The sequence below is a fragment of the Sorex araneus genome, chromosome X (genome assembly GCF_027595985.1).
Source record: "Sorex araneus isolate mSorAra2 chromosome X, mSorAra2.pri, whole genome shotgun sequence".
Classification (NCBI taxonomy): Eukaryota; Metazoa; Chordata; class Mammalia; order Eulipotyphla; family Soricidae; genus Sorex; species Sorex araneus.
This window is the reverse complement of record NC_073313.1, coordinates 159,800,544-159,828,445: the sequence shown is the minus strand read 5'-3', so window position 1 is coordinate 159,828,445 and position 27,902 is coordinate 159,800,544. Positions and strand designations below refer to the sequence as shown.

The window sequence follows — 27,902 nt, the reverse complement described above, 5'->3', positions numbered from 1 at the left end:
CAGGCCACCCCCCACCCCACTCTGTTACTAAGCACCTGCTGGGACCCCCAGCACGAGGAGGGTCCCTCTCCTGGCACTTGCCGGCCTCCCCTTCCCCAAGGCTCCTGGCCAAACCCTCCAGGAAGAGTCTGGGAGATTCTGGATGGTTCTAGAAGATTCTAGATGATTCCACGCAGAGCGCCAGGTTCTGGGCCAACAGCCCAGGTGCCTGAGGCTCTGAGGGACCCTAGCGACCCCGAGAGGGGGTGTGTGTGTGGGGGGGACTACGCAAATCCACACAGGAGGCTGAGAAGACAGAGAGAACACGGACTGGGGGGGCTTTAGGAGTCACCCCCACTTTCCGGGCGGTTACACAGACCCAGCAATAAAACTCTCCCAAGCTTCCCAGACCAAGGGGCTGGGCCAGCCCACCCCGCAGGACAAAAGCCCCCCCAGCCCCCTCCCGGGAGCCCCAGCCTTGCTCAGGGCTTTTTCGGGGGTGCGGGCAGGGTCGGGGCGCCCAGCAGCCCCCAGGATCGGGCGGGGCGGGCGGCGTGCTGGCCTTGCGTTGGGGGTGGGGGTGCCCTCGGGGAGCCCCTAGACAGGCCTGGGACCGCGGCCACCGCAACTGGTTCTGATTTCAGCAGCGTCGCCCCTCAGTGCCGGGAGCATTCCTGAGACTTGCCGGAGAGAGGCCGGGCCAGCCTCCCCCTTGCCCCCCCCCCACGGCCTTCCTCCCCCTCGGCCTCGCCCCCGGGGGGCCCCGGGAGGGCAGAGCGGGTAAGAACGGAGCAAGGGAGCTGAGCGATGGCACAGTGGGGAAAGGCGTTCGCCTCTCGCACGCGGCCGACCCGGGTTCGATTCCCAAGCACCACCCGGAGTGATCCCTGAGTGCAGAGCCAGGAGGAACCCCAGGTGGAACCCAAAAAGAGGGGGGGAAAAATGGAAAGGAAAGAATGGAGTCAGGAGGCTCCCAGGGGCTCTCAGCACCGGTGAGAGGAATCCAGGACCCGGAGCGGGGCGGGTGGGGGCCTCATCCAGGAGGGGGGTCGGGCTGGGCTCGGCGTGAGGCCCTGCACCCCGCTAAGGGGTTGCACGTTTCTCCGGCACGGGGCTGCGTGTGCGGTCAGGGCGGCGGGCGAGGGCCAGGCCGGGTGGCCCCATCTGCCCGGGGTCCTGAGCCCCCCTGTTACAGGGCAGAGTAATGACCACTCGGGTCAGCCCCAAAGCCCCAGACCCCGCCAAGGCGCCCTGGCCGTGCAGCAAGGGTCTGCAGAAAGTAGTACCAAGGGGACGGGGGCCCGGGGGGCCCCCTGGGTGCAGGCTGGGTGCAGCCCACAGCCGGGGACCCTGGGCTGCTGCTTTGCAGGGCGGGCGCGCCCCCCCCGCAGCGCCCCCAACACTGACGCCCCCGACCCTCGCTCAGGAGCCCGGTGGCGTGTGTCATTCACGGGCACGGTCAACGCTGTCCCCCAGCCCGGGTGGGACACTCAGGCCCTGGAATCCTGAGAGCAGAGCCCTGAGTCCAGGGCTTTCCAAAGCAACCGACGCGGGCCAATCAACGCCCAGAGTGGGAGACGGCCAGGCCTTCGCGCCAATCAGGGCCGATGAGGGGCCGGGCTTCGCAGCCCGCCCACCAATGGCGAGCTAGGGGGCTGGACTTCTGGGCTCTCCCGCCAATCACGGCCGAGGGGGCTGGACTTCCGGGTCCTCCCCCTCCCCCCATCCAGAGCTGGGCTGCTATTTTGAACCCGTCTCTCCCAGGGCTGGGAACTGGCTGGCAAAGCCAGGGGGCGGGGGGGGGGGGGCAGCTCTGTCCCCTGTTCCCGGGGGGGGGGGGGACAGACGCTGGCTCAGGGGTTCCTGCCGGAAGCCCCCAGAACTGGTCCCTGGGGGCGGCACTGGGAGGCGGGGGCCGAGGGGCCCTGGGGATGCGGGGAGGGGGGCAGGGGCGTCCCCCAAAGATAGGGCTTAGCTCCTTCTTGGCACCCCCAGGAATTCCTCTGCTCCAAAGTCCTCCCGGTCCCCCCAGCTCCGCCCCCCGGGAGCACCCCCATGCCCGCGGAAGGTGCTGAGCGGGTGGCGGGGGTGGGGGGGCTTTCCCGAGAAGCAGGAGACTTCGGAGAAGCCCACCGGCAACTCCACCGCGTCTGTCCACACCCGGTTGCTCCTGGCCACGCCTGGCCGGGCCCCGGTGCTTCCAAAGGCCCGTGTCCCCGCGCCCGGGGCCGCCCCGCTGCACACGGTCACTGCCCACGGGGCTCTCCTACCCTCGCAACCCCTCAAGCTCCAGCGCGAGCTCACTGCTTTTGTTGCCGGGGTCTGGGGGCGGGGTGCACCCCCAGTGGTGCTCAGGGAGCACCACGCGGGGGTCTGGGGAGCTGTACTGTCTCTCCAGCCCAGCCATGTGCTTTCACGTTGTGGTTTCTTGGGGGAGCCGGACCCGGAGCCGCAGGGGCCGCTCCTGGCCCTTCCTGTCCAGCACTGGCCCTGGGCGGTGCTCAGGGGCCCTGTTCGACCCCGACTCAGGGCGAGGGGAACCCAGGTGCGGCCGGTGTCTGCGTCGTTGGGCGCCCCGGCAGGGCCCGCCTCCTGCAAATACAGCCACGACAGATAAAGTCAACTCAGCCGGGGACAAACACAGCCAACGCGGTGCCCTTGCCCTGGGGTCTGCGAGGGGGAGCCCAGCTGACAGGGCTGGGGTGGGCCAGGAGGAGGAGGAGGAGGAGGAGGAGGAGGAGGGGTGAGGCTGGGGAGGGGGGAGGGGGAGGGAGGGAAGCTGAAACTGGATTCTGGGAGCACAGACCAGCTCCAAACCCGGGCAAGCAGGAGGAGCACATCTTACCCCACCCCCCTCTGCACACCTGGGCACTGGGGGGGGGGGGGCGGCCCGAGGGTCCTGAAGGGGCCCCTGTGGGCGCAAGAGCAAAGCCAATGTTCATTTCTTCCTTTTTTCCCCTTCTGCCCACCGGGGGGCTTGGGGAGGGCAGGGAGGGCAGGAGCAGGGGTGTTGGAGGGGGAGGGCGGAGATATGACTGAAGGCTGGTACCAAGCAGCCCTCTGGAGCCATGAGGCCAGCGCCATCCCCCCTCCCCCCCGCCCCCTGCCCCGGAAACATCAGATCGGAGTCCTGGCTTGGGCTCAGGAAGACCCTGGCCCCTCGTGCCTTTCTGCGGCTGAAGGGACGGTGTGCGGCCGGCCCAGCCTGCAGAAGCCAGGCGTCAGCTGGCGTCAGCTGGGCCATCCTGGGAGCACTGCCCAAACCACGAGCCTGGGTCAGACTCACCCAGCACAGAGCCTAGGAACTGGTCGGGCCACTTTTGCCTCCAAGGGCACACGCTTATCCCAGTCCGCTCCTGAACCCGGGTGACAGGGAGGGACCCACCTTCCCCGCTGCCCCACAAACACGGGCACTTCGGTCGTCCGGAAAGCGGTGGGCGGGGGGGCAGCCCCGTCCCCGGGGTCCCCGTGCCCTGGGCCCCTCCGCCTGCTCGGGACAGCGTCTGTCCTTCAGCGACAGGACGAGCGGCTCTAAGTGTCCATGGATGGGGGGCGTGCGGGCGTCTGTGGGCGAGGGGAGTGACCGGTGGGCACCAAGGGACAGACACAGGGTCCTGAGCGGTGGCAGTGGCTGCTTCCAACAGGCTAGGTAGGGGTGACCCAGTCCCAAGGAGCCGCTGACCCGCTCCAAGTGGACACACGGCGGGCGGGCCCCGTGGAGGAACCACTGGCCACGCCGGGGACGACACATCTCTGCCTCCTCCGGCCCGAGCAAGTGTCCCTCCGTGCTCAGGGCCAGGCCAGCAAGTGGCAGCGTTAGGGCCCCCATGTTTGGGGGGAGAGACTGAGGGGCTGGCCTTGCAGGGGGCAGGCAGGGGCGGCGCCAGGTGGCTGGGCAGGAATCACCCCCCCACCCCCCCACCCCCACCCCTCCCCGCGCGGAGCCACACTTGCACACGGGGGCCTGCCTGGACTTTTGTTGGCTGGTTTCAAAAGAGTCCAGAAGCTTTTTCAAGAAAAGGGCAGGATAAAAAACAAAGCCAGAGCGGGCAGGGGGGAGGGTGTCGGGGCGGGTGGGGGTGGGGTGGGGGGGGGAGAGGGACAAAGTCCGAGAAGGCTCAGCAGACTCAGGGGGACGGGAAGGCACCGGCGTCCACCCTGCTCCAGGACCCCTGGCTTCTGGGCGGCCCTCAGAGGCCCCCACTCACCCGCCTGAGCGTGTCCCCCGCCTGGGGCCCGCACCCCTGTTCCACTCCCCCAAACAGAGGGCGGGACCCCCTCCGGGAAGCTTTTGTGCGCCGCTGCAAAGTTTACAAGAAAAATGATGGGTTTGAACTATTAACCCTTCCCAGAGAGCAGCGAGACAGGCAGCCCCGGCCCACCCTGCCTGCCCGGCTGTGGGAAGGGGCAGTGTCGGCCCAAGCCCCCCAGCCCGCAGGGCCGGCAGCAACAATGGGGGGGGGGGGCAGAGCCCAGAGCGGGAGGCCAGGGGGGAACCCAGCAGGCACGGCCCGGGGGCTGGGGGGGCAGGGACCGAGAGCAGCCCAGGGAGCCCCCAAGAGAAAGGCAGCGGTGAAGGGCTGGGGGTGCAAGGAACGCTCCCCCCCGCCCCCCGCCCCAGGTAGCTGGAAAGGTCACAGAGGATCTCCCCCATCTCTCTCTCTTACACACAGACACACACACTCACACAGAGACACACAGACACACACACATACACAGACACACACACAGACACACATACACACACATACACAGACAGACACAGACACACACAGAGATACATACACAGACACACATACACACACAGAGACACACAGACACAAAGACAGACAGACACACAGGCAGACAAGAGACACACATACAGACACACAGGCAGACACAGATACACACAGACACATATACACAGACACACACACGCAGACACACACAGAGACATAGACACATACACATAGAGACACATGAAGACACAGACACACACAGACACACACACACAATGCGCAGAACTCAGGGCACATGCCCCCTTAAGTCCAAGGGCCTGTCAGACAAGCATACACACCACACACACACACTCCCCCCCACCCCTGGGCGGCCCCGCCCCATCTAGATCACGCCCTCTGGGAAAGCCACGCCCTGATCACGCCCCCAGGGATCCCGCTGCCGGATACCACGCCCATACAAGGCCACGCCCACCTGGAGGCCAAGCCCTGCTTGCTCAGCCTAGGCGCAGCGGAGAGGACAGCAGCAGGCCCAGGCACGGCGCGCTCCCAGCCGCCCCCAGAGGCGCAGGAAAGGCAGAGAAGGCCGGGCAGCCCCCACCGCCCCACCGCTGGGCACGTTCCCCTGGGCAGCGGAGCTCAGCAGTCTTTCCCCAGCCTCGAGGCCACGGAGCACCATGAGGGAGCACTTCAGGAGGAGCACTTCGGGGTCTGCGGGGAGCGTCCCCACAGCCCCAGACAGCCCCGGGCCGGGCAGTCTGTCCAGCAGCTCGGCCCTCCCCAGCTGCTGGGCCCTGCCAGCGCCCCAAGCCCGGAGGGGCCCGGGAGCTTCCTTCCTGCGGCAGGGCCCTGCGCCTCGCTGCCTGCAGAGACAGCGGGAGACACGCGGGCACCATCTGGCGGCCCCCGACACCCCTCTTGGGCGGGATGAGCCGGAGCATGTAAGGTTGGGGTCAAGGCACGGGCCGGGTCCTCCCGGGCTGGGGCAGGGCTCGGGCTGCCCACAGCGGGCCTGGTTCCAGCCCCGAGTTCCCCCTGCCGGTCCGGGGGGCTCCCCAGCGCCCCGCCCCCGGGCCCTCCCAGCGCCCCGCCCCCGACCCTCCCAGCGCCCCGCCCCCGGGCCCTCCCAGAGCCCCCGCCTGCCTGGTCAGCCAGGGGTGACCCGGGGCCCCAAGATGCCGCAGGCAGGGCTGGCGGCTCTCGCGAGAGCCTGGGTGAAGCCCCTCCGGATTCCGGCCGCGAGGCTGCGTCCTCCGAGTTGCCTGTTTTTAGGGCTTGGCCCGGGGCTGACTCCCGGCCGCGTGCTCAGGCGTGTGTGACCCCGGACGGAGCTCGGGGCACTCGCTGTGGTGGCAGGGATGGCCGCAGTGCCCAGGGCAGCGCCGTCCCCCTTCCCTGTCCCTGCGGCCCCCCTAACCCTGTTGAACAAGAACCTGGGCCCGTGCCAGGCCTGTCTCCTCCTGGGAAATTCCACTCGGCCTTGCCCTGCTCGGGCCCGGTGGGCAGGCGAGTGCTCTCCCTGGGCCCGGCGGGTCCTGCCAGGCCCGGCCTCTGTGTCCCCTGTGCTGAGGGAGGGTCCAGACGCTGACCCCCCACCCCAGGAGTCCAGGCAGCCGGGGGACCTGCCCCGGGACGAAGCTGCCGCTGCGGTGACCCGGGTAGGCTGGAGATGGGGAGACCTGAGCTGCCGGGACCCCCAGCGTCTCACTGAGGAACCGGGGAGCCCCCCGCCCCATTCCCAAGACCCCCCCTGAGATGCTCAGAAGCTGCTTCCAGAGCAAACAGGAATCGGGGACCCCGGGTCCCTCGACTCCCCCTGAATTTCCGCAGTTCGCGGCACCGGAAGTGACCAGCCGCGGACACCACGCTCCGGCCAGCCAGGTGCATGGACACAGCCTGGTTGTGTCATCTGCAGGCCGGCAGGGCTCAACGCCACCCCCCCCCACCCACCCCGGGGTGAAACCTAAACACTCCCACGGCCTCAGCACCTCTGGCCGAACCGAGACCCGGGCCCCCTCCCCCGGCCCCCGGCCCCTTCGCCGGCTGGAGACAGTGGCTGCATTCTCTCCCGCCCGCATTCTCAGAATAACTCATCAATTATACCTGTCAGCGTGCCAGCAGTGCCACGGGGGACGGCCGAGTCTAGACGGGCCAGGAGCCGGCCTTGCCCCCCTCTCGGCGGCCCGGCTCTGCCCTAACCGGGGGCCCGCGGCCTCGCCCCGCCACCCCGACCCCGTCACGGCACGTCCCTGGGGCCCAGGAGACCCGGGAACCCCCCCATCTCGGGGCAGGCAGGTGGGCACGGCCTGGCCCCGCAGGAGCCTGGTGGGAAGGAGACGGGGGGGGGGGCGGGGGCGCCAGCCCGGGTGGGCGGGCACGGGCAGACAGACGGGTGGATGGACGGACGGGACGGACGGATCGGGGGTGTCGGCTGCAGGGATGCAGGAGCCCTTCTCGTTCCCCTGCAACACACACAGCCACTCGACAGCAGGCGGGGGACCAGGGGGTGTCGGGGGCAGGTGGGCAGGGGGCCGCCCAGAGCCCCCCGACACTCAGAGAGCAGGGGTGCCACCAGCGAGACGGCGGAGGGGCAGGTGCGGCCATGGGGGCCCCAGAGAGGGCGTGGGGTCAGGTGAGGTCAGGGGCCCAGGTGAGCCAACAGCGGGAGTCCTACATGCCTCTTTCCCGCACACAGGCCCGGCCCCGGGGCCTTCTTCAGCCCGCCCCACTCAGGAGGGTCCCGGCTAGACCCTGGGGAGGCCTTTCCCAGGGGTGACAGTGGACGGGGTCAGCGGGCTGGGAGGGCTGGAGTGGGCCACACTGCCAGCTGCCCCGCCTCTCACCTGAGGAGGGGAGGGGTGGGCTCTCGAGACAGCCCCCCCATGGGGCCCGGAAGACCCCCGGCCTGCCCAGGAGACCCCTCCACAGGCAGCCCAGACTCTTCCCGGGACAGAAAACCAGATGCTGAGGTGTAGAGGGGCTGCAAACGAGTGATGTTCAGGGGGGCGGGGGTCCCCTGAGCCTGGGGAGGGGAAACAGGGGGGCTGGGAGGGGGCGGCTGGGGGCGGGCGATCCTGTCCCCCCCCAGGGCATTTGATTCCTGTCTGTCACTGAGCCACCAGGGAGGACAAAGGGTGAGGAGTCCAGGAGCCGGACGCGAACTCTGGATGAACTCTGGGGTAGGGGTGGGGGGGTAGGAGCAGTCCGCTGCAGGGAGGAAGGGAGATTCTCCTGAACTGACAGGACGGGGCGCGGGGGAGGGTCGGGCGGGAAGCAGGGGGGTGGGGCGGGGGGCTCGAGGGAGGCGCGGGCCCGGCTGGGTCTCAGCACGGCGGCGGGCGTCCTGCCAAGGGCTGCCTCACCCCTGCTGCGTCCAGCCCGCGGCTCCGCAGCTCCTAATAAAGGCAGGAGAAGCACCTCACCCCCCACCCCCCCCCCCCCACACACACACACATGCCGCCCGCCCCCCAACCCCGGGGACCTGTCCTTGGGGACGCTCCTGGGCCTGCTCTGGGGTCCTGAAACCAGGCCAGGGGGTGGCCACGGCCAGGTCAGGCCAGGGCTGGGCCTCTGTCTGCCTCTGTCTGTCTGTCTGTCCTCACGCCACGACCCCCTCCTCCTCCTAAGCCCCGTGGACGTCCAGCTGCCGCGGCCACACATGCGCCTCTCTCACAAGGGTAAGAGCAAAGGTCTTACCCTTTGCTCGTCCCCCCCTGTCCTGGGCCCAATGAGAGGCCGGTAGGGCCGAGGCTCAGCTCCGTCCGACCCGCAGCCTTTGGGCGTCTGTCCTCAGCCCCCAAACTCGGGGGTCCGGCCTGAGAAACGGGGTGGAGGGCTCATTCCCGCCAGCCCCCCTCTTGGCCTGCCCCTCAGCAGCGGGACGAGGCCTGGGTAAGACCCCCAGGGCCCCCACGCGTAGGTTGGAGAGGGATAGACGGACAGACGGACAGGTGCCCGCACAGGACAGCTGCCCCCGGGCTGCTCTGGGGGGGCTCCGAGCCGGCGTTCCCGGGCAGGGGCGGCACGTGGGTGACTCTCGGGGGCGTCCATGCTCCTCCAGGCCCACGGCGGTGGCCACCTTCCACCTGGACCGAGCGCAGCCCCCGAGGCCCAGCAGGCAGGGCTGGAGCCAGGGCCTGGGAGTCCCACAGGTCGGCTGGGTGGGCCTCGAACCCGGCACACACAGCCCCGGGCGTGCCTGGCCCACAGCGTTCAGGGAGACCCACGGCCAGTCAGGAGAGCCGGGGCCCAGGACCCTCCTGGAGGCGACCCTCTGCCTCGGTCCCCACACGCGCCTGCCCGCCCGGCCCCCTCTGATGCTCCCAGGGGGCCTGAGGTCGCAGAGCCTGGCACTGGGCTGACCTGTCCGTGGGGCGGATGAGAGAGAAGCAGCCTCAACGGCCCACCCGGAACCCCCGGGCAGGACCGGGTCAGCGAGGGAAGGAGGGATAAAACGCAGGAGGGAATCAATGAAGGAGGGAATGAATGAATGAATGAACACCCACAAACTTTCTTTTTCTTCTTTCATTTTTTTTGCTTTTTTGGGTCCCACCCGGCGATGCTCAGGGCTGACTCCCGGCTCTGCACTCAGGGATCACTCCTGGCAGTGCTCAGGGGGCCCCATGGGATGCCGGGAATCGAACCCGGGTCGGCCGCATGCCAGGCCAGCGCCCTCCCCACTGTGCTCTCGCTCCGGCCCCCACAAACGCTTCTTATCCAAAGAAGACACCCACAGAGGTCGCCCGCCCCCCTCCCCCCTGCACCGAGGCACAGCACCCCCCAACCCTCCCGGACGGCTGCTGGGGGGGGGGGGGCAAACCCGCCGCCGTTTCCCGTACAAGGTGACACGGGTGGGGCCGGAACCTTAGTGCAGCGGGGACGTCGCTCGCAGCTGGCCGCGCCCACCCAGACACTCAAAGTGGGAAGGACCACCAACTCCCGGCCTCACGGCGGGAACAGGGGGACCCCAGGACCCCAGGAGTCTGCGAGGGCCACGGCAGGAAACGCGGAGAAAATCCAGCCCGCCCTGAGCAAGGCCCCTCTCGCGGGGGACACGGGCACCGAGCTCAGGAAGGGTCCCGGAAGCCCTCGGCGGCCCCTTCCAGCCCACAGAGCCCCCGGCCCCCGCGCTGTGTGGGAAGGAAAGTGCTAGAAGAATAAGCCTCCTGACTCAGGGAGGGGCTCGAGGGACCGCGGGGTGACCCCAAGGATGACAGCCGGCTTGATGTCTCACAGGCTCCCTAGGAATGTTCCAGGAGGAGGGGGAGGGGGAGGGGCCGGGCCTCCACTCCCCCACCATACCCCGTGCTCCCTGCTGTCCCGTGAAGTGCTCGGCTCGGCCCAGTCTGGGGGGCGGGGCAGGGGGCTCGGGCTGGGGTAGAGAAAGGCCGCAGGTGAAGAAGGTTCTGGAAGCGGAGCTCAGAGGGGCACAGGAGCCCCTCCCCCCACCTCGCAGGCCCCTGACCAGCTCCCCAGCTCGGAGTCTGGAGGAATCTGCCCTGCCCCATCTTCCATCTCGCTCTGGCGGCCAGGACTGGGCCAGCGGCCGGCCGGGAGCATCCGGGAGCCCCGGGCGGGCCAGGAACTGTCTCCCCCTCCCGAGGGCGGGCACGGGAGCATCCCAGGCCCCCGCCGGCCTCTCTGCCCGAGTCGTCCCTTCCCACCCCTGCTGCTGGCCCGAGGGCTCCGTCCCCGAGCCTGGGTGTCCCCTGCAGTGTGGGCCCAGGCCCAGGTGCCTCGGCGCTTCTGGAACTTTCCTCGGCAGTGCTGTAGCCCCGGGGGAGGGGCGCACCCCTGGGCCACCCCCCTCGCGCCCATCTTCCCACCAGGCCATTCCCGGGGTGCCCCCCATCTCGGGAGAGGAAAGGGGAGCGGGGGAGGGACGGCAGGGCCTGGTGGGGGTGCACGGGCCAGACTTGACCCCGCGTGGGCTCCAGCATGGACCCCCAAGACACCCACGCACGGACCCCCGAGAATGTCCCCGAGGCCCCGCCTGAGCCCGCTGGGCGTGAAAGCTGCACCCCAGCCCGGAGAGACGCGGGGACGGGGGGGGGGGGCTTCTCCCATGATGATGGTGCAGACACGGGCGGGGGCCCGGGGGCTTCTCCTGGGGTCCGAGGGGCATCCCAGCGTGGAGAGACCCAGGTGCTTCTGGGAAACCCACCTCAGAGCCTCGGTCCCCCCACGCGCCCGGGGAACCCGCAACTTCCAGAGCTGCCGCTCACAGTCACCTCAAGGCAGCTTCTGGCCAGGGTCGGCCCCGCGGTGCCGGGATCGAGTCCCCGAGGCGGACACAGACTACATCCCTGGCGCCCCCCCGCCCCCCCCAGGTCACATGGGCAGAGCCAAGCCCGCATCTCTGCTGCCTCTCTCAGGCTGACAACCGTCACTGGACACCCTGGGCCTCAGTTTCCCTGTCTGGGATGAATCTGGAGGTCCCCTTCCTCAGGGCCTGCTTGCCTGGCCTGGGGTCCTGGGGTCCTGGGGTCCTGGGGTCCTGCTGCCCCCCTGTCCCCGCCGAGAGGCCGGGAGCTGGCGGCCCGCCCATCTTGAGTGTCTGGGTGGGCTCGGCCAACTTCGAGCGAGCGACGTCCCCGCTGTGCTAAGGCTCCGGCCCCACCAGTGTCACCTTGTGCGGGAAACAGTGGCGGGTCCGGCCCCACCGCCCAGCAGACCTCCGGGAGGGTGGGGGGGTGCTGTGCCTCAGTGCGGGGTGGGGGGGCAGGCGACCTCCCCGATGTTTATTCTGTCTCCCAGGGGTCTCGAGGACACCACTTGAGATGAGAGAGAGGGGCGGAGATGCAAGAATCGGCCGGACCAGGGCCCCATGCATCTTGCAGACCCACTGATGGGTCAGTGCTAAGGTCCTGGGGTCAAACGGCTCCCCGGGAAAAGGGCACGGGGGCCTCCTCACGCCCAGGGGGCTGCAGCCAGGACCCCCTCCCCCACGGTGTCTGCAGGGGGGTGGCTCTCCTGATAAGGGGCGGTCTAGGGGCCGGGGGCACCAGATGAGGAGGGGGGGTGGAGTAGGGGTGTCAGCGGGCACCGGCTCGCACCCAGCTGGCTCCGGTTCCATCCCCAGCACGGCCGGGGCAACCCCCCTCCCCGAACCCATCGCAGAGCCTGAGGGGTCCACCTGGGTCGCCAGGCAGAAGCCAAGGCTGGGGGCGTTGGACGGAACATCACGGAGTGGCCGCGGCGCCAACAGGGGAGAGAGACTGCCGGAAGCTTCCGCCGACCTTGACATCTCAAAGCTCGCGGCGCCCAGGATTGGGGGGGCGGGGAGAGTGGGCAGGGGGAGCTGCTTCGTCTCCCCCCAGTCCAGACGGGGCCACAAGGCACACGAATGCCCGCACAATGGAGAGATCTGAGGGGTCCGTCCCAGGACCCAGCCCTCGGCGGGGAGCACGGGGAGCTGAGTGCCCCAGGAGACTCGGGGGGGTCCCACACCAGCTGCCCCCAGGAGCCCGGACCAGGCAGTCAAAATGACCCACTCCCAGGAGGGTGGCTGGCGATGGCCTCGGGGCAGGGCAGTCGCTCCCCCTCCCCAGAATCCCCGTCCACGACCCAGGCGCAGAAATAACCAGAAAGGGGCCCCCCGACTCTTTCTATTTCAGGAACGTTACAGATTTTGGTGCACTGTCACTGTCGTCCCGGTGCTCATCGATTTGCTCGAGCGGGCGCCAGTCACGTCTCCATGGTGAGACTTGTTGCGACTGTGTTTGGCATCTCGAATACGCCACGGGGAGCTTGCCAGGCTCTGCCGTGCGGGCGGGATCCTCTCGGTAGCTTGCCAGGCTCTCCAAGAAGGACAGAGGACTTGAACCCGGGTCGACCACATGCAAGGCAAACGCCCTACCCTCTGTGCTATGGCTCCAGATTGGTGAGGACTGAGGAAACTGTGCACAGAGGCAGGACGGGGGAGTGGGGGGGAGAAAAGTGTGTCCGGATCCCACCCCAGAGCCCCCACCCCACAACAGGAACCAGCCTGATGCCCCCCACACCACCCTATCACGCCCACCGAGCACGGCCACGTGTCTTCCTCCAGGAAACGAGGCCAAGAAAAGGGAACGAAACCCGTGGGAAGCCACCCGCCCCCCACCCACAGCCAGTCCACCCCTGGGCCCTGACTGGGTCCCTTGAGCATTGCCAGGAGTGACCCCTGAGCACTGCCTGGGTGGCCCGAAACACACACGAGCCGAGGAAAGGAAATGAGAGAAAGTGCATGCACCCAGCAGCCCTCCTAGGCGGATGTGGCCACGGGACGCTGGTCACGGAACACTGTGTACGGAATGCTGGCCACGAAACGCTATTCACGGAACTCTGGCCACGGGCCCGTCTCTCTGCAGGCACCCACGGGGTGGGTGGCATCTCCCACAGGGAGGAAAGGAGGCGGATGTGCTTCTCCTGCCTGTCACGTGTCTGGACACTTGGGAGTCTCAACAAAGTGTCTTACTGGAACAAGCGGCTGCGGTCCCCAGTTTCCAGACGGGATGTGCAGGGCCGGAGCGACAGGATGGCAGCGGGGAAGGCACTTTGGCCCTGCACGCAGCCGACCTGGGCTTGATCCCCGGCACCCCCTAGGGGTCCCCCGAGCCCCGCCAGGAGTGATCCCTGAGCACAGAGCCCCGAGGAAGCCCTGAGCATCGCCCGGTGTGGCCGCCCCAAAGGAACAAACCCGCAATGTTCCTACACGGTCCATTGGGCCCACTGCGGCCCTGGCAGCCTGGCCGGGGGTCCTCGCCCCGGAACTGGGGGCCAGGCGGTGCAGGCCAGGGAAGGGGCTGGTTTCGGCCAACGCACGCCCGCCCGGCCTGGACAGAGACGGGCCGAGAGGGGCCGGACCCACGCTCTGCCGTGTGTCTGCGCAGGAATCTCAGCGTCTCAATCAGCCCCTCAGTGACAGGACCCTGCCTGGCCGCATCACCCCCCCTTGACTGACCCAAGGGGGAAACTGAGGCTTGGGGCCAATCCGACTGCCCGTGATGTCCCACGAGCTGCGACCAGAGTCCAGGCTGGCTCGGCCCCGCAGAACCCGGGCCCGAAGCGCTTCTCCCTGGACCCCCGAGAGCTGAGCCCCAGAGACCCCTTCCTTCCACGGGACTCGTTACTCCCTCCCCGAAGCCTCACACCACATGCCCTGAGCATGGATATTCTAAGCCGGACAAACGGAGCCACAGATATTTCCCCCCAGAAGGCAGGGACTGACGCCCTCCGAAAAAAGGGGGACCCAAACAGGACAGGGTGAGCCCCGGGATAGAGCAGATGAGTCACAGGGGGGCCGCGTGACGCTCTTAAGACACGACAGGCTGGGGGAGGCTCTAAGGCGTCTGCACATGTTGTGTGTGTGTGTGTACGCGCGCGCGCGCGTGTGTGTGTGTGTGTGTGTGCCCTTGTGGCCCCCAGTGCCACGGGAGGACCCCCAAAAGTACACCGTGCTGTTTACAGTACAGCAGAGAACACGCCTCACGGATGTTCTAACATTAGTGGCTTCTGTGGGGCCGAGCGCGGCTGTGGAAAACGCGTGTCGTGGAAGAATCTCCGGGGCGCAGGGACCCGGGTGGCAGGTGGGAGGAAGTGGGTCAGAATCCCTCCACACCCCACGAGCTTCCAGGGTGGGGAAACACCCGGCAGGGGCTGGCACAGATGCGGGAGAAGAGTAAACGGGGGACCGAAGAGCTGGGGGTGGTGATAAAGACCCCCACCTCGAGTTACTGTAAGTCTGCTAAAAGCCCACCCTGTGCATCTCAGGCGGGTAAGTTTCTTTTTTTTTTTCTTTTTGGGTCCCACCCAGCGATGCACAGGGGATCCTCCTGGCTCTGCACTCAGGAATTACTCCTCGCGGTGCTCAGGGGACCCTATGGGATGCTGGGAATCGAACCCGGGTCGGCCACGTGCAAGGCAAACGCCCTACCCACTGTGCTATCGCTCCAGCCCAGATGGGCGGGTAAGTTCCATGCGGCAGGAAACGCAGCTTTCGGGGGCTGGATTTTAATAAAAGAACTGAGAACGCGCAATATCCCGCCGGAGCCTGAGGCCGTGGCCGCAGGAAACGCGTGTCCTACACAAGAGCCGTCTCGGGGACAGGGATGAGGCCAGGTGGCTGCGCAGGTCTGCCTGCCTTTAAGCTCGCGGCGGACCCGGGGCGGGAACGCTGGGGGTCTCAAGGCCAGCTTCCCGGCGGCGGCGGCGGGGGGTGTCCTGTGCGGGCTGCTGCTGCCTTTGTCTGGGGCCCGTCCTCCCCGCCCCAGGCCCAGATACAGCCCAGTCTCACTTCGGGGGCACGGCGAGAGGAACGAGAGAAAGCAAATCTTAAATTCAGCAATTTTTCCCCCTTTTTTCTTTTTCTTTTTTTTGTCTCTTTTCAGCGCGAATCACAGAATGCTGGAACTGGCTCCGTCTTTAGGGACCATCTGTTGCGAACCTCTTTTCCCTCAAAGAAAACCGAGCCAGAACTAACAAAAGCTCCGAGTTATTGCCTGCGGATGCCAGGCACTGGTAATTTACATGGATTGCCTCATTTAATCCCGGCAACGGGCCTCCAAAGAGGTGTGTCACCGCGGCCCCCCCCCCCCCGGCTCACCCACCCGGCCCAGAGAGGGCTGGCCACGGGGACACGTCACACAGCCCCAAGGGCCCAGAGCCGAGTGCGAGCCTGATGGGGCCCCATCCCGAACCAGGACTGGTACAGGGCCTCCAAAATGCAGCCGCGCTTCGGCCGGCCAGCAGCAGGGACCCCTCGCACGGGGGGGCAGCTGCTGGGGAAGGGGCAGGTGAGACTCAGCTAAAACCAGCACGAATGCAGCATCCTGGACCGAGGTCAGCGAGACGGGCTCGGGGCGTCCAGCTCGGTGCCGGGGGACATTGTGCATCTGATCCTCTGCCTGAGTCTCTGCTCCTGCCCCCTCCCCACCCCCAGATCACTCTGCCGACTTCTCGGGTACCCACGGGGGGGCGGGGCAGAAGCTTCCAGAACTGTCCAGAAAGAGAGAGAGAGAGAGAGAGGCCCAGTCTGGGTAGGGGCCGCTGAGTGGCCGTTTCTGCCTGGCCTGATGGTGTGGCCGGGGCCGCGGGGCCGGACCGTGTCCGGGAGAAAACGCAGCATCTTGGACTTACCCGGCCCGGGGGGCTCTGAGCACTTTGCAAACAGCTCGCTAATCCTCGTTTATTTTATTTATCAACAACCAGGGGGCCAGGCAGGATGGTGTGCATGCGCGCGCGCGTGTGTGTGAGTGTGTGTGTGTGGGGGGAGCTGGGCTTCCTCTGCTCTGGCCCGTGTCCCCGTTTTTCTCCGGGGCGCCTTTTAGGGACCCCGGCCGGGTGGCGCCTGGCATGAACTTTTGGGGTCGTGGACACAAAGAGGGACAGGGGAGTCGGTCTCACTGCCGAGGGGCGCCCGGGACCCCGACTCGGGGAGGTGACTCCCGGGGAAGCGCCCCCCCACCCCATCTCCCCTGCCCCCCACCCCCCGTTCCCACCGTGGCACTCAGGCCCCATTTTGGGCCGGGGCTGGGGGGGCTCCGGCCATGCTGCCAACAACACGCGTCAGAAGTTCACGCCCGTCGGAAAGGGGCGTGCAGACGCCGGGCCTGGCACGGCTGCCCCCCGGCTGGCAGGCACCAGGCTCCCTGGCACAGTGGGTGCCCAGCTGCACGCACACCCGCCCCTCCCACGCCAGCGGCTCAGGTGCCGGCCGGGGCTCCGTCCCCGCCCCCAGCCCCCACGTGGGTCCCGGGGTGTGACGGCAAAGCGACCCGACTCCGGCGGACACCCGGGCCGGGCGCGTGCTCCCGGCCCCCGCTGGCTGCCAGCGTGTGGCTTTCTCATCAGCTGGAAAAAGTTTCTGCGTCTGCAGCGAGGAGGAAGGCGCCAGCCCCGGAGGGACCAGCCCGCGGCACTGCCAAAGCCGCCGCACGGACTTCAAAGCCGGAGGAGCCTCAGAACTGCCCGCCCCGTCCCTTCCAGAATGTTCTTTCTTCCCGCCATGGACACATGGCAAGCATTCACACGCCCATGTGCACACACAGACACACACACACTCACCCGCCTGGATGCATACACTCACACACATGCACATACACACACACACACACACACCCCTCCCTAACCGAACTCCCCTGGCACATGCCGCATCTCTCTCCTGCCCCCCCAGACAAGATTACAGCCCCCCTGACCATCACAGGCAAGGAGCAGCAGAGATCCACGAGTGAGTGTCATCAGTGAGTCAGTCGGAGATCAAAGAAGAAAATCAAATGGAAAATAAACAATCCCCCACACCAGCCAACACACACACATACGCACACACACACACACACACACACACACTCTCTCTCTCTCTCTCTCTCTCTCTCTCTCTCTCTCTCTCTCTCTCTCTCTCTCTCTGTCTCTCTGTAGTTCCGTGACGGGACACTCTCTCTCTCTCTCTTTCTCTCTCTAGTTCCATGATCACACACACACACACACACACACAAACACTCTCTCTCTCTCTCTCTCTAGTTTCGTGACCACACACTCTCTCTCTCTAGTTTCGTGATCATACACACACACACACACTCTCACTCTCTCTCTCTAGTTTCGTGACCACACACACACACACACATACACACTCTCTCTCTCTCTCTCTAGTTTTGTGACCACACACACACACACACACATACACACACTCTCTCTCTCTCTCTAGTTTCGTGACCATACACACACACACTTTCTCTCTCTCTCTCTTTCTCTCTCTAGTTCCATGATGACACACACACACACACACACACACTCTCTCCAGTTCCGTGACGGGCCGTGCACTGGGCGGCGAGCAGGGAAGAGCGAGCCCTGGGGGGTCGGGAACACAAAGCGCCCCCCCAGCAAGCCCCTTCGGCAGGGCCCGGGCGCACAGCTCGCCCCAGAGGCCCTGTCTCATGCCAGTGACTCAGAAAACGTCCTTCGGCGATTTGGGGCAGGGGGGTGGTGGCGGGAGGGGGGGCCCCACGCTGGCAAAACTGTCGGATCTTTGACGCAGAAGCGAAAGGGAAAAAAAAAATAAAACAAAACAAAACAGCCCAAACAGAATAAACCCAGCAGTCAGGAACGGGGCAGGCGGGCGTCAGGGGCTCGCGGAGAAACGCTCGGTGCCCTTGACTCCCCCCCACCGCCAGCTCCCAGCCCCCAGTGAGAGCAGGGGACCCCCACCCCAGCCCGAGGAGGGGCAGGCCCCAAGCTCCCCATCCCCGGGGCCCCAGGGGTGGGGTGCTCACCCAGGGGGTGCTCGCTGTCCTGGAGACGGGCCGGGGGCCAGGGGCGGGTGCGGGGAGGGGGTGCGTGTCCCGAGGGCGGCTTGCTTTCTCTCCTTGTTTTCCTTGGCGTTTCTGAGGCAAGGCCTCCGGCCCAGAACTTCCCCACGCTCCGAGGCAGGCGGGCGCGAGGCTGAGCGCGGCGGGTTGGTGTTTTTTTTTTTTTTTCTTCAATAACCCCACAGTAATTTCTGACTTAAATACCCATCAGTCAACTGTAATTTAGACACTGTTGCCTACTTGGGGCGCTGGGAGTCGGTTTCCCTGAAGTCGCAAAGGTGGGGGGGGGGGGCGGGGAGACGGCTCGGCAGGGCGGCCTTCCTGCCTTCCTGCTCACGTCGGAAGGTGCCGGCGAGAATCAAGACCCGACCCCCACAGCCAGAGGCACGAGTGGGTGCCCGCTCGAACCGGCATCCCCAGCCCGGAGCAGAGCTGCCCTCACATGCCCCCAGCACGCAGCCCGGGCCAGCAACCCCCACTCATGCACACACACATGCACATACACACACATGCACACACACATGCACACGCACGCACACACGTGCACACACACGCACACACATGCACGCACACACACGTACACACAAACACATACACGCACACATCATGCACAAGTGAGAGCCTTGCACTGGACAGGGCGCGTCCGAGCAACTCTGAGAGGGGACATCCCAGGCCGAGGACCAGGCGGCTGGGCAGCTCCCAGCCACCTTCACGCTGGCTCGGAACCAGGCCTGACAGAAACAAACCAAATCCAGCTGCCAACTTTCGACCCTCAGCTTGCTCGGAGCTGCAGGCAGAGCAAACGGGCCCGGCTTAAGGCGCCCGGCAGGCTGAGGGGCTCCGTCCTCCCGCTCAGACCGGCCACGGTCAACGCCACGTTCTAGAAGAGTTTGGACACTCAGCCGACCTCCTCAGGCTCGGAAGCACCACGTTCTTTTACTTTCATCCCTGGCAGCTCTTGTACAGCAAACTCTGCACACACACACACACACACACACACACACACACACACACACACACACACATGCACACGTGCACATACACACATACACACAGCGAGGCCTGCCACATGCGAGGCGTGATGCCCTGTCGTCTATCTGAATGGGATCCCTTGGCTGATGGCACGTGTCACCTTCGTGCCACCTTCCCTTACACGTGGGGCGGTTCTCCGGGCACTGGGTGCCATGAGACGACAGAAAGATTTCCACATGGGAAGGCCTCCCCCGACCACAACACAACCAGACACCTTCGGGGTGGGACCGCCCCACGTGTTCCCTCCAGCCCCCCCTGAGCTGTTCCCGGGTGCCACCAGCATGGAGAAGGGCAAACTCTTGGACCCACACACCGGGAGTGACCACCGCTGACCCCCGGCTCTGGCCTCGCCAGGCGGCAATAAGAGGTTGGGATGGATGTTGACAGACCCCCAAGGGTGTCACGCCACGCGAGCCTCGCAGGGCGTGAGTCTCTGAGCAGAGTCTCGGCTCGGCCCTACGTGCCCTCCCACCCCGACTCTTCACACCGCCAGGTTCCTCGGGAAGGGAGAGGAGGATTTCGACGAAGCCGGTATTCCAAGCAAGCATCGGAGACGAAGCAGGGAAAAAAAAGAGAGGGAAGGGGAGAACAATCTCTCTCCCTCTCCATATATAAACATTTGGGTTTCCTGCTCGGAGCTAATAGAAAACACACGAAAACACACACACACACACACACACACACACACACACACACACATACAGAGCAACTATAAAGTACGACCAACTGCAAAGCGTTTCTTGATGCAGAATCCATAAATCTCCCGAAAGGTGTCTCACCGCTAAAACAATGCAATTAGTAGCTTGGCCGCAGAGAGGGAGTGAGGGGTCAGCACGGCCGCTCCCCGGCACCCTGAACAGAAGCCCACCCTCAACACTTAATATCCAACAAAGAAGCGTTGGCCTGGCCTCACCTGCGTTTCAGGAGACCCACGTAATTACACATGCGCGCAGCGGTCACATCTTGAAACGATTTATTTGCCTTTTCAAGAGACTCGTGGCCCTCCGAGAGAAGAGTGACCGTCTGCACCCGCCGCCCGGCCAGCAGACCCCCACCCACCCCGGCACCTGGGGTGTGCGGGGCTTTATTTTATTTTTTTCCCCCTCTTTATGTGTAACTATCAATGTATATCAACCGGGCATGCAATCATATTTATTGTCACTTTCATTCATGTCATGCCCTTGCTTCTATGGTTTAGATATGAATTATTGACTCTTTCGCTCCTCATCGTGGCAAAATAAATAAATAAGTCCGTGGCAGGCTTTGCAAGGGGCTCTTAAGCCTGCCGGCCGGTGAGAACCAAGGAGGGGGGTAGCCCTTCATGGGGTCCCCATGTGACACGGTTCAGGGTGGTTCTGGGCTTAAACAGCCTGGCATTTTTGTTTAAGCCCACATGGGCATGCACACACACACACATGCACACGCATGCACACACACGCACACATGCATGCACACAAGTTCGGGAGCCGGCCACCCGCTCACTCAGAAGTGAAGGCCCTGGGGAAGCCCAGGGTTCGAAGAAAACATTCCTGGTGGATGGTGGCGATTTTTTAATTGTCGCTTTAAAACTGTAAACAGCCCCCTGGGACCTGCACCAGCGTGGGGACCATGCAAGGGGGGCCAGCGAGGGGGCAGCCAGCCGGCTGTGTGCTGGCATGCGAGGGGGGAGGAGGGGTGATCTGAACACCTGGAACCCCACACACACACACTGCCCAGCTGAGGCTGTCCCAGCCCGCCTGCCATCCGGTGGTTTAACCCGGAGAACCTGGCAGCTGGCACGGGTGTGTGACAAGGAAGAAGCTTGCCATGTAATCGGTGGGGCAAACTGAAAAATAAAAAGGAAAGGAAACTTGCAGGGCTGTCTGTCCCCTTCCCCGGCGCCACGTCCGAGTTCGTATATAAATAAAACACAATCCGATTTGGAATCTGCAATACCTTCCTTCAGGAAACCGACTTTGCCTTCCTATGCCCCCCCCCAGCCCCCAACCCAACACACACGCACGCACACACCAAGTCACAAGTCACATTATTCCATACATCTCCCTTCCGACGCATGTTCCAGCCCCAGCCCCCCAAAGCCAAAAGCCTGGGGCCAGAGCTTGGAGAAAGGGGAGCGGCTGGCTTAGCGCCCCCCCCACCGTGAGACGTGGGGGGGGGGAGTTCTGCTGCCCCCTGGCCCAGGTGACCCATCTCCAGGGCACGCCCTTGTGCTCTGAGATTTTAATATTGAAATAATGGCTCCGCGGCCGCCAGCGAAGGAGAGAAACGGCCACGGAGACGAGAGGCCGCACTCTCTTACCTACCTGTTTTCTCTTTGATTTCACACAGCACGTTGAATAAGGCGGGTTTCATTCGGTGGCAGTTCAAAGCGTGTTTTCTGCAAGGAAGAAAGAACATAATAGCTTAGGTGGGCCTTCCAAAGACAACTGCTGATAACGCGGCGAGGGGGGTGGGGGGGTGGGGGGGGGAGGGGACGGAAATCTGAACATTTAGCCAAAATTATATACCAAGCATAATTCTGCGGCATGCTTCAATTGTTTTATGGCTTCGTACACAGCGTCCCGCCATAGAAAGGAAATAATGTTAATTGGGAGGAAGAGAGAAGGGATTTAACTACAGAACAGAAGTAACCTAAATTATGCCCATTAGCCAGAGCCGGTCTCTCCCGCTCTCTCTCCCTCTCTCTCTCTCTCTCTCTCTCTCTCCACATAAAGCGTTAAAACCCAAGTGGAACCCTTAAAACAATAAGCCCTGGACTAACACTTTTGTCTAATCCACGTAACCCCGTTGTCCGCGCCTGGCCTGGGTTTCCGTGTTTTTTTTTTTTTTCAAATTTAATTCCTCCATGTGTTCAAATTCATTCCGCAGATGCCCCCGTCTTCTCATAAACACAAGATGCTTGAAAGGTCTTCTGAGTGGAACTGTCAATTTATAAAATTTCAGTCCCCCAGTTAAAGAGTATGGAAATACGTTGCCGGGGGGCACGCGGACCCATATGGGGAATAAATTCATTTCTCTGTTCCCATTTAGCCTCGTGCGCGTACATATCGCTTATTTGCAGGTGTTGAAATTCAATTATTTACAATTAGGACCTTGCACCCAATGGGGAAAAATAAATACGATTCTGCCTTTTAGCCCTGTGATTTACCTGGTCCTGGCGTGTGCCTATAGCCCCAGCACCAGGGCAGGAAAACAATGCCTCTCGCTCGATTTTTACCACGGGAAAACATTTAGCAGGCTGATTTTGTTTGGGAAATAAAATGCTGATCGTATCAGCTATTAAGGGAATTCTGTTTACTAACTACAATTAATGCAGAAAGATAAATGGGAAACACGCTTCCCCCACTCAAGATACACGCAATCCCCTTTTTTTAGTCCCCTTTGAAAGTAAAAGAGAAAAAGAAGAAAAGAGAAAGGAAGGAAGAGAGGAAGAAAGGGAGAGAGAGAAAGAAAGGGAGAGAAAGGAAGAGAGAGGAAGAAAGGAAGAAAGAGGAAGAAAAGACGGAAGGAAGAAAGCAGACAGCCTGGTGAAGAACAGAAAAGCAATCGGCTGATTCTCTCCATGTTCTGGTAAGAAGTACTGTATCAAAAGAAGCAAATACATTGTTTCTGAGATGGTAAAAGGTGTTACTTTGTCTACAATTAAAGCAGGAGAGGAAAGTGCAACCAGGGCCCCAGGACAGACAATTTGCTAAGCAGAGTTTACATTGTTTCACCCAAAAGGTCCCCATGTAGCCATTTAGTTCTCCTGGCCCGGACAGAGAAGAAAGTGGGGGGTAGGAGAAGGCCCGGCTGGTTCCCAGGGTCCAGCGGAGGCCTCGGAAAAGAGTTTTCCCTGAATTCTGCGTTTCTGGATAGGCCGAGACGCTTCAGCAAAACAAAGCAAAAGCCCTGCTCGGCGCTCAGAAACCCGGGAGTTCCTCGGTCACTGAGCTCTAGAGAATTAGAAAAGCAAACGTCCCTTTTCCAAAATCCTGTCTGAGCCCCGAATCCAGGCCACTCCGAGCGAGCGGGGCAGCTGGCAGCCTGGGGTGCACTGGGGTCTCACAAAAAAAGGAGTGGAGTTGAGCCATGCTGGGAGCCAGGCCCAGGGACCGTTCCCACTTTGCAAACTTGGGCTGAGCCCAGTCTAACGCTTCCTTGGCCCGTATATTTTGCAGGAACAATGAAACGGAGAAATCTGTCCCAATTCAAAAAGGGCTCTCAACAGCAGAGAGCTCCCGTTTTGCTTCTCTCGAGCTAAGAACGTTCCAACATGCGACTGATTAATTTAATTTAGGAAGTTTCCCCGATTTAAAAAAAAAATAACAAAAAAAATTCCCCCCCCCCCAAAAAAAAACAAAAAAACAGCTGCTGCCTCTGAATATTTCCAAGTTTTCAAGCCTCCGTAAACCTCAGCACTTTTGAGTTTCGTGCATGTGCTTGGTGCTAAAATAAGTGATTGCTAACGTCCATGCTTTTTACCAGCTGCTCAATCTCCCCCGAATTCAAATTCCTACTTCCCTCAGACACAGCGATGGGCCTGCTAGCACTTGGAGGTCTTGGGAATGCTGGATATATGTCTGAAATCCCCGACCAACGTCTGAAATTGAACAAAGCTCGGGGTGGTAAAGTTACACACGAGTGTGGCTATTAGAATTTTTTAAAAATCCTTCCTCGGGAGAGGGGCCTGGAAACTAGCGCCTCGCCGCTGTGGTGGAACCTGCTTTATTTTTGAAGAGCACGAACTGTACAAATCCTACAGTGCAGAGATGGCTGCAAGTGCATGAAGTTGGGTAGCAACCTGGCGCTGTATTATCTCGAGCATGCAAAATACACACACGCACTCACACACTCCACTCACTTCTCTCCAGCTCTGTCCTACACCGATCCTGAACGCATTCTATTTTTTGTAAAGCCCCACAACACACACACACACACACACACACACACACACACACACACCCTCTTTTTAAAGGCTCTTATGCCACGAGCACCCTCACAGGAAGACACAATAAATTTAAAGTCTTTTGAAAACTAACAAATTTGCTTGCGTGCAAAAATCACCCCAGCCCTTTCTTCCCATTCGCCTTTTTGGAAAAAAAAAATACAACAACAACAACAACAAAACAAGCCAATGCAAAATATTTTCTGGGTGGTTGGCAACCTGGCTTTGCAAATTAAAAATAAGAAAGTGAAATAAGAGGGAATGAGAAAGAAGGGGAAGAGGCCACACTTCTTGTGGGAGGCAAGAAAAAAAAAAAAAGGAGGAAAAAAAATCCTCCAAGTCTGTGGACCCGGGCAAGGATCAACTTGGAGGCGCCGCCAGCCGCGGTCGGGACGGCTCGTTTGGAAACGTTGGGGGCTCCCCCCAGCCCCTGCCCTCGCCCGGGCCCGGAGGGCGGCCGCAAACTTGACCATTGTGCAGGGGCGACTCCGGGGGCGCCCGCTCGGGGGGACCCCGCGCCCGGCGCACACACAGGCGCGCGCACAATGCGCCCCGCGCCCCGCGCCCCGGGCGCGCACACTCGGGACAACGGCCCGGCCGCCTCCGCCCTGCAACTTGCGGGCCCGGATCGTGGGGCTTCCCCGGGCCGGGGGGTCCCCCCCGTGCGCCCCCGCGGCGGCCCCCCGAGCGCGGCGGCCCATTGTCCGCGCCGGGCCCCCCGCTCTGCCCGCGCGCGCCCCTCACCTGGCCTGCGCCTCGTCCAAACTCTGGTCCGTGATGGTCATGATCTGCTGGAGGATGTCCCCGATGTCCTGCTTCCTCCCGCCCTCCCCCTCCGCGCCCCCGGCCCCGTCCGGCAAGTGCTGGCTCAGGCCCGGGTGTCCGGCCATGCCCACCCCGGCGTGGGCATGCATCAGCCTGGGCTGCTCGTCCATCTCCAGGAACGCCCGGCGGGCCCCGGGGCTGCTGGCGGCGCAGGGGCTGGACGCGGGGCTGCAGACCCGCCGGCGGCGCCTTCCCGGCTGCCTCCGACCCTCGCAGGATAAACAGGCCGAGGGGGGGGGAGAGGGCGAGAAGGGGAGAAAAAAAAAAAAGACCAAAAGAGGTGAAAAAAAAAATCCCGTGGCCTCTTTGGAGGCGGGGGGAGGTCGGGGAGGGGGCGGGGAGGGGGCGCAGGGGCGGCGGGGCCGGCTGTGGATTCCCCCCTTCTTGGCAAAAAAAGAGAAGAAGAAGAAGAAGAAGAAGAATAAGAATAAGAAGAAGAAGAAGAAGAAGAAGAAGAAGAAGAAGAAGAAGAAGAAGAAGAAAAGCCAGAAAAATAAAACCAGCTTCTTCTGCGGCTCGCCGCGCGGGGAGGGGTGCGGGGCGCCGGTCTGGCTTGCTGGATTTTTTTTTCCTTTTTTTTTTTTTTTAAGGATTCTCTCTCCTTCCCCCCCCCCGCCCCGAGAGCTCCCGGGTCCCGGCTCCGGCGCGCGGACGCGCGGGGCGCAGGGCTGGGGTGCGGCGGGGCAAACTTTGCCCCCGCCCCCGCGGGCAGGGCTGCGGCGGGGAGGGAGGCCGCGCGCCGCGCCCCCAACTCCGGCCGCCTCCGGCTTTTGTTTAGCTCCGGACTAGGGCCCCGCGCGCCGGAGAAGGCGCAGCCGGCGCGGGGGAGGAGGGAGTGGAGCACGGAGAAGCGGGGGAGGGGGACGAGGAGGAGGAGGGGGAGGAGGGCGCCGAGCTGTAGCAGGAGCGGGAGGAGCCCGAGGTGCGGGGGGAGGAGGAGGAGGAGGAGGAGAAGGAGGGAGGGGAGGAGGGGGAGGGGCGCCGGAGCCGCGGCCGGGGGCGGAGCCTCGGGCGCGCACGCCCCGCCCCGCCGCCTCCCATTGGCCATCCGGGACACGCACGGACACGCCCCCGGCCGCCGCTCGGCGCCCGGCCCCGCCCCCGGCCTCCCGGAGCTCCGCCCCGCCCGGCGGGCTGTCCATCAGCGGCGAGAGGCGGGGCCTCCGAGTCGGCGCCTTAAAGGGGCCCGAGCGCCGGTCTCTGAGCTTGGGGAAGAGGGGGGCTGCCGCTTGGCCCAGGGCCCCTAAGTGGGCCCGGGCTCCGCAGGGGCGAATCCAGAGCTCTCGCCCCGGGACTGCAAAGGCTCACGAGTGGGTCCGGGCCCCAGCGGAGCTAGACCCCCCCATTAGGAGCTCTCTGCCCCCCTCTCTGAGGGAACCCAGCCAAGCCCCCCCCAGACACCCCCCAGGCCTGGGGGGCCCAGCGACACAACAGGGCGACTGATAGCATGCATTAGCAAGGGTCTGCACGACCCGGCAAATGCCAGCGCAGACTTGAGACTGCATGAGTTCACAGCAAGACCTGGACTGCAACTGTGTGTGTGTGTGTGTGTGTGTGTGTGTGTGTGCGCGCGCGCGCGAGGGTGCATGTGCATGTGTGTGCATGTGTGTGGTCAAAAGTAAATTATGGATCATGAAACTAAATAATACTGCAGAAAAAAGAGAGGGAGCGTGACATGGGGGAGAGAGAGAGAGAGAGAGAGAGAGAGAGAGAGAGAGAGAGAGAGAGAGAGAGAGAGAGGGAGAGGGAGAGGGAGAGAGCGCCAAATAAATAAGTTCACCAAATGAAACTGATTCAACAGATCCCTCTCTTCCCCCTGGGGGGAAATTAGTTATTTGGTTTAAATACTTAATAAAGAAATGCATTATCACAGTCTGGTTCTAGTTTTTAATATAGTCTAATAGCCATTATTAACTGGGATAAGAAGCTAACTGACATTTATTGAATGCCCTACTATGCACCGAGTAATTTATGGGAGTTATTTTATTTAATCCCTGAGATATGCCCGTGAGTTATGGATTATGACTTCCCCTGGACATGCAGGGGGCAGAGCCGGGTCGGAGAGGGTCCCAGGTCACGAGGGGTCCGGGCGGAGACATAGCCCCAAGCTTGGGGTCTTGGCCCTCCGGCCGGCCGGAACAAGAGCAGGTGTTGATACTGCCCAGCAAGACGGCTCCTGACGGGAACGGCTGAGAACAGCCGGAAGCAGGGCAGAAGGGAGAAAGAGCCGGAATCAAGGTGGAATCAAGGCCTGTCCCAGATCCCGGACCCCGTGCCCGATCTCCTGTCTGGGAAGAGCTGAGAAGATTGGCAGCACCCTCAGGGACAGAGGAAATGCTCTGAGCACTCAGCCACCATGAAATAGCGCCCCCCCTCCATGATGCCTGTCCCTCCCCAGGAGACAAGAGGAGAGAAGAGAAGGACCACCAGCTTGGCGGGCTACAGGGGCCCTGATGGAAAGGTTTCACGGCGCGCCCACCCAACGCCTTGGCGCCACTAACGGAGAGAAAGAATTACCACCCTGATGTCCAGGGGCTTAGCAGCAACCCGACGTCCACGTATGTGCCCCACCGCATAAACTGGTTTTGGGACTCCTCAAAATGTGCGTGGGGCTGGACACCGGTCCCACAGTGACGATGGCGTTTGCCTTGCATGAGGCCGACCCGCGTTCCATCACCGCCCCCCTCCTCACTCCAAGGGTCCCGCTGAGTCTGCTGGGAGGGATTCCCCGGTGCAGAACCAGAACCAGGAACACTGCAAAGTGTGCCACCCCCCCCCCAAAAAAAAAGAGAAGTTTGCAGAGGTATTGGGAGTGTGTGTGTGTGTGTGTGTGTGTGTGTGTGTGTGTGTGTGTGTTCGAGATAGAGAGAGAGGGGGGGGAGAGGGAGAGGGAGAGAGAGAGCACAGAAGTCGCTTGTCCCTGGATTGGGGAGTGGGCCAAAGGCCCCATGCAGAGCTACGGGCCAGGCACTATTTCACCATTTCCCTATTTCCAGGGTCCTGGCCACCCATCCCTCCACTCTCAGTCCCCGAGCCTGCAGCTGTGGCCCGAACATCCCAGCGCGCAGTCACATCTGCCTGGAAAATAAACGCCAGAGAAGTGGCACCAGGCCCTCTTCTCGGGGTGAGGGAAAGAAGCCTCGG

The 27,902-nt window shown here is 63.3% G+C and overlaps 1 protein-coding gene across 3 annotated transcripts in view; it reads right to left on the bottom strand.

The window, feature by feature from the left end:
• Window positions 1-25,614, bottom strand: part of PBX1 (PBX homeobox 1) — a 139,594-nt gene extending 113,980 nt beyond the window's left edge. Inside the window, exons 1-2 of one of the 3 annotated variants that reach the window (XM_004613738.2) lie at window positions 24,678-25,614; window positions 21,310-21,383 (exon numbers count right to left, since the gene is read on the bottom strand). In XM_004613738.2, the coding sequence (XP_004613795.1) occupies window positions 21,310-21,383; window positions 24,678-24,868 (265 nt within the window). In that variant the 5' untranslated portion in view covers window positions 24,869-25,614. Of the gene's footprint in view, window positions 1-21,309; window positions 21,384-21,513; window positions 21,553-24,677 lie in introns of those variants that run through there. The other 2 variants (XM_004613739.3, XM_055122262.1) reach the window with 2 other exon arrangements.
• Between the last annotated feature and the right edge of the window lie 2,288 nt (window positions 25,615-27,902).